The sequence below is a fragment of the Hylobates moloch genome, unplaced genomic scaffold (genome assembly GCF_009828535.3).
Source record: "Hylobates moloch isolate HMO894 unplaced genomic scaffold, HMol_V3 SCAFFOLD_21, whole genome shotgun sequence".
Taxonomy (NCBI): Eukaryota; Metazoa; Chordata; class Mammalia; order Primates; family Hylobatidae; genus Hylobates; species Hylobates moloch.
Genome location: NW_026652296.1, coordinates 24,145,486 through 24,150,511, shown reverse-complemented (window position 1 = coordinate 24,150,511; position 5,026 = coordinate 24,145,486). Strand labels below are relative to the sequence as shown.

The 5,026-nt window shown below is 51.3% G+C and overlaps 1 protein-coding gene across 2 annotated transcripts in view; it reads left to right on the top strand.

The window, feature by feature from the left end:
- Positions 1 to 2,275: 2,275 nt before the first annotated feature.
- Positions 2,276 to 5,026, top strand: part of RAB5IF (RAB5 interacting factor) — an 11,690-nt gene continuing 8,939 nt past the window's right edge. Inside the window, exons 1-2 of one of the 2 annotated variants that reach the window (XM_032141838.2) lie at positions 2,276 to 2,612; positions 3,976 to 4,079. In XM_032141838.2, the coding sequence (XP_031997729.1) occupies positions 2,499 to 2,612; positions 3,976 to 4,079 (218 nt within the window). In that variant the 5' untranslated portion in view covers positions 2,276 to 2,498. The remainder of the gene's footprint in view (positions 2,613 to 3,975; positions 4,080 to 5,026) is intronic. The other variant, XM_032141837.2, reaches the window with a different exon arrangement.

Here is a 5,026-nt window from a genome sequence, read left to right as displayed (position 1 = left end):
GCGCATCTGTATTCCCAGCTTCTGGGGAGACTGAGTCAACAGAACTGGTTGAACCTGGGAGGCAGAGGTTGCAGTGAGCTGAGATCATGCCACTGCACTCCAGCTTGGGTGACAGAGTGAGACTCTGTCTCAAAAAAAAAAAAAAAACTTAGCCAGGCATGGTGGCATGTGCCTGTGCCTGCAGCTCCAGCTACTTGGGAAGTTGAGGTGGGAAGATGGCTTGAGCCCAGGAGATCAAAGCTGCAGTGAGCCCTGATCATGCCACTGCATTTGAGCATGGGCAACAGAGTGAGACCCTGTCTCAAAAACTAAACCAAACTAGAATAGTCATTATACTAGGGAGCCATAGTTTGGGGTAAAATATTTTGATTTCCTTCAACTGGCTAAGCTTTACCATTTCATATGGGAGGGAAACTGGATCAGAAAAGTGGGAGGGCTGAAAAGAACAAGACCCATGGGGAAACTTAGGACAAAAGGTGTGGACCGATATAACGTATACGGCCCTTCCACCAGTTCCAGACAGTAATGTGATCACAGTATGTTTCACCTTTGGGGTCCAGCCCCACTTAATCTACTGAAACAATGTCAGGGTGGGCTTGGGGTGGAAAACAGCAGCTATGGTATTCTGGAAAAGCTCTCTAGGAGGTTCTTTTTTTGTTTGTTTTTTGTTTTGTTTTTGAGACCAAGTCTTGCTCTATTGCCCAGGCTGGAGTGCAACGGCACGATCTTGGCTTACTGCAATCTCCACCTCCCAGGTTCAAACAATTCTCATGCCTCGAGCCTCCTGAGAAGCTGGGATTACAGGTCCCCACCACCATGCCCGGCTAATTTTTTTTGCATTTTTAGTAGAGACAGGGTTTCAACCATGTTGGCCAGGCTGGTCTCGAACTCCTGACCTCAAGTGATCCACCCACCTCGGCCTTCCAAAGTGCTGGGATTATAGGAGTGAGCCACTGCACCTGGCCTCCCTAGGGAGGTTCTATTACTCCCAAAAAGTGAAGAATTACAGGTGAATGTTGATAGGTATGCAAAAGATGCTCTAACCTCTTTAAAAAAGATACTCTTTCAGCTTTAAAGTTTAACGGTTAAGAGCACAGATTTTGGAGTCAGACACACCCAGGTACCAGATACATTACTTGTCTCTGTAAATCCACTGTCCAGAGGCTGGGTGAGGTGGCTCACGCCTGTAATCCTAGCACTTTGGGAGGCCAAGATGGGCGGATTGCCTGAGCTCAGGAGTTCGAGACCAGCCTGGGCAACATGGTGAAACCCCCGTCTCTACTAAAATACAAAAAAAAATTAGTGGAGCGTGGTGGCGGGCGCCTGTAATCCCAGCTACGCGGGAGGCTGAGGCACGAGAATCGCTTGAACCCGGGAGGTGGAGGTTGCAGTGAGCAGAGACCGTGCCGTCTCACAAAAAAAAAAAAAAAAAAAAAATCCACTGTCCAGAAGGGATGTGCCATGGTCTCTGGACTTACCAGCACAGTGCGCCTGGCACCACCTGGAGGGCTTGTTCAAACACCGGAAGGAGCCCCATCCCCAGGGGCTCTGAGTCAGTAGGCGTGGAATGGAGGCCGAGAACCTGCGCCCCTGTCCAGTTCCCAGGCGATGCGGCCGCTGCTGATCCGGAAGCTCACTTTGTGAACCATTGACGCAGCACATGGTGAGGACGCTGTATGTGAACACTCAGATATCCTGACACCTAACCCAATCCTTGCATTTGCCGCTCAGGAGTCCCCGGTTGGGTTCACCTTGCTATACGGCCTCAGAATCTCATTTCCTCTTTTGGGGTTTCAGGGCTCTCGTGTGCCAAAAGAGGGTGCTGGGCAAGATGAAATGCTTAGTTATTACAGAAGGGTTAACATCTTCAACAAGGCCCTACAGAACTTGCAGGGTTAGGGGACAAAATAAGCAGGCTAAATCCTGTGGGGCAGCTTGGGGCTACCCTGGAGCAAGGTCTGGGCTCAGCAGGCGAGTAGGTCGCAAGGAAAGGTAGAGCCGCTCCTGCCCCACTCGCTGCTCGAGGGGCAGCTGTGGCCGACTGGGCGACGCTGATGTCCAGCCTCGGTTTTCCCCTACCTCCTCTGTCTCCACAGCGCCTCCTGGCGCCCATGTCACCGTTCTACCAAGATTGTCCCTCCCCTCACACCTTACCGCGAGCCCGGCGGAGGCTGACGTCATTTCCGCAACGAGTAGCGCGCTTGCGCCAAGGCGCGGGTCGCTGTTTCACTCGGACGGCTGCGCGGTCGCCGATTGGCGCTGCGTGAGCACGTCGGCGGGAGGACGCGCGACGTTGCACCGCCCCTCTCTTCGCGGCGCCTGCTCTGTAGAGGCCGCGGAGCCGGGTAGCTTGGCCGGGTGCGAGGGACCGCAGCGCGCCGCAGGACCGGACCGCTGAGCCTGCAACCGCCCTGTACCGTGACCTGAGACCCTAGACCCCGACTCCGTTTGGCTCAGCCCGCGCGCCCCAGGCCCGGCCCGGGCGGCGCGACGGGAGGATGAGCGGCGGGCGGCGGAAGGAGGAGCCGCCTCAGCCGCAGCTGGCCAACGGGGCCCTCAAAGTCTCCGTCTGGAGTAAGGTGCTGCGGAGCGACGCGGCCTGGGAGGACAAGGTACAGTGGAGCCTGAACAGGGCGCGGGTGCGAGGAGTCGGCTGGGACTCGGGGAACGGGAAGGCTGGCGCGGGCCTGCCCTCGTCCTCGTTCCGGCGCAATCGAGTAGGGCAGTGGGGCGGGTGGCCCAAGGGTGTCAGAGCAAACTTGGTGGGCACTGGGCGGACAGCTGGGCTTGGAGCTCACCGAAGGGTGACCTAAGGATGAAGCCCCCTAGTCATGCGGAATTGGCGAGGAGCGGGGAGAGGCGTTGTCATTCGCGGGCAGGGCTTGTGCTTGAACCGGCAAAGGGAGCTGAATTCGATTCGGCCTCCGCCTTTTATATGCAGTAGGATTTTAAGTAGGTTACTTGTCTCTTTCGAATTAACTAGCACAAACAATAACAGACTTCTACTGAGAATGCTTTCTACGTGCCAGGTGCTCTCCAAGCGGAATCTCATTTAACTCAGAATAACTCTGAAGTGGGGTACTGTGGTGCATTAAAGCCTTTTGCACATAGTGGGGCTCGCTAATCTTGAGCTGCTGTTGCTTGTTGAATGTAAAGGACCGAATACTTTGATAAGCATGAGTCAAGAGGGGAGACTGAGACCACCCACTGGGTGTGTGTGAGGTGTGAGGGTGGAGAAACGCCACCAAATATGTGCGAGAATTGGTTGGGACTTCAGGATCTTCTTACTTGTCCCATTCGGAGGATGCTTCGTAACTCTTCTCCATGATCTGGAAGGGGCCGTCACAAACAGCTTGATTCCAGGTAGCTTGAAAAGAGTATTATATTTGCAGTCATTTCTTTGGTTTTCTGGGCTGCCGAAGTGGATTTTCCTTCCTGAAGTTCGTGTAAGGGGGGGATGGGAGGCATTTCCTGAAGGTGCCCTTGTTCTGCCCCCAGCCCTGCCCAGCTCTTGCAAAACCTGCAGTCTCTAATCTGCTGTGTCATTTCTTTCTTTTCTTGTATAAGGACTGGTTTCTGGAATCTAGGGCAGATCAGAAACCTGAGTCGTCTTCTGTGTTCTTCCATTAAACTTAAATAAACTGGCACCTGCCTCCAGCATTTTTGCTTCTAATCGGTATGTGCGGCCAGTAGCACAATTACTATCACAGTCATTTCATTACAGGCCATATTATATATGCAGCTTCAGAATTTTGATTTAGAGCACAGATTCTGGAAGTGATCGCTTAATGATGTCTAAACGTATCATTTCTACCACATTTTAGTATAAGAGGTGAAACAGGAAGCACATACTGTTGCCTTTGGAGGGAAACAAATTTCCTGGATATGTTTAGCATAAAGGTTTAATATTCCTCCCTCTTTCTGTCCTGTGGCACCCACCCCAGATAATTCTTGCATTTTCTGTCTTTTCTACAGGATGAATTTTTAGATGTGATCTACTGGTTCCGACAGATCATTGCTGTGGTCCTGGGTGTCATTTGGGGAGTTTTGCCATTACGAGGGTTCTTGGGAATAGCAGGGTAAGTCTTGGGTATCTTACATTTTCATGGTATCATTTCTTTTTAAATAGAGGCTTTTTTTCCTGTTATAGGAAAGGCCATTGCTGCTCTGGAGCTGTATGTGTGTGTGATGACTAAAGCAAAGAAGCGGCCCTACGGTGGCACTCCTGGGTCTGGTGCACCACTCCTCAGGAGCATCTCAGGTCAGGCAGGTTACCTTCCTGCCTTCCTGAAGGCTGGGCCAGTCCATTCATTCATGGGTCTAAAGTGACCTCATGCAAGAGGCCATGACATTACTTGTTGGTGGCATGCACTCTAGTTCTGCTGTGACCTTTGTACCTGTGCAAGTTTGGGAAGTAGGAACTTCTGTATTTGACAACCATTTCCCTTGTTCCTCGCACAATGCTTAATGTCTTAAACCTTGGCTTTGGTAGAAGTTATTTCAGGTCCCTCCATTTTGTTTTTTTGAAATAGGCCACACTTTGCTGCCCAGGTGGGAGCACACTGGCACCATCACAGCTGACTGCAGCCTCGACCTCCTGGACTCAAATGATTTTCCTGCCTCAGCCTCCTAAGTAGCTGGAACTACAGGTGTGAGCCACCACACCTGGCTAATTTTTAAAAATTTTGTAGAGACAAGGTTTCTCTACATTTCCCAGACTGGTCTTGAATTCCTGGGCTCAAGTGATCCTCCTTTCTTGGCCTCTCAAAGTGATGGGATTATAGGCATGAGTCAGCATGTCTGGCGTAGGTCTCTCTTTTTTTTTTTTTTTTTTTTTAAGACGGAGTCTTGCTCTTTTGCCCAGGCAGGAGTGCACTGGCGTGATCTCGGCTCACTGCAACCTCTACCTCTCAGGTTCAAGCAATTCTCCTGCCTCAGACTCCCAAGTAGCTGGGACTACACAGGTGCCTGCCCCCATGCCTGGCTTATTTTTTGTATTTTTATTTTTTTATTTTATTTTATTATT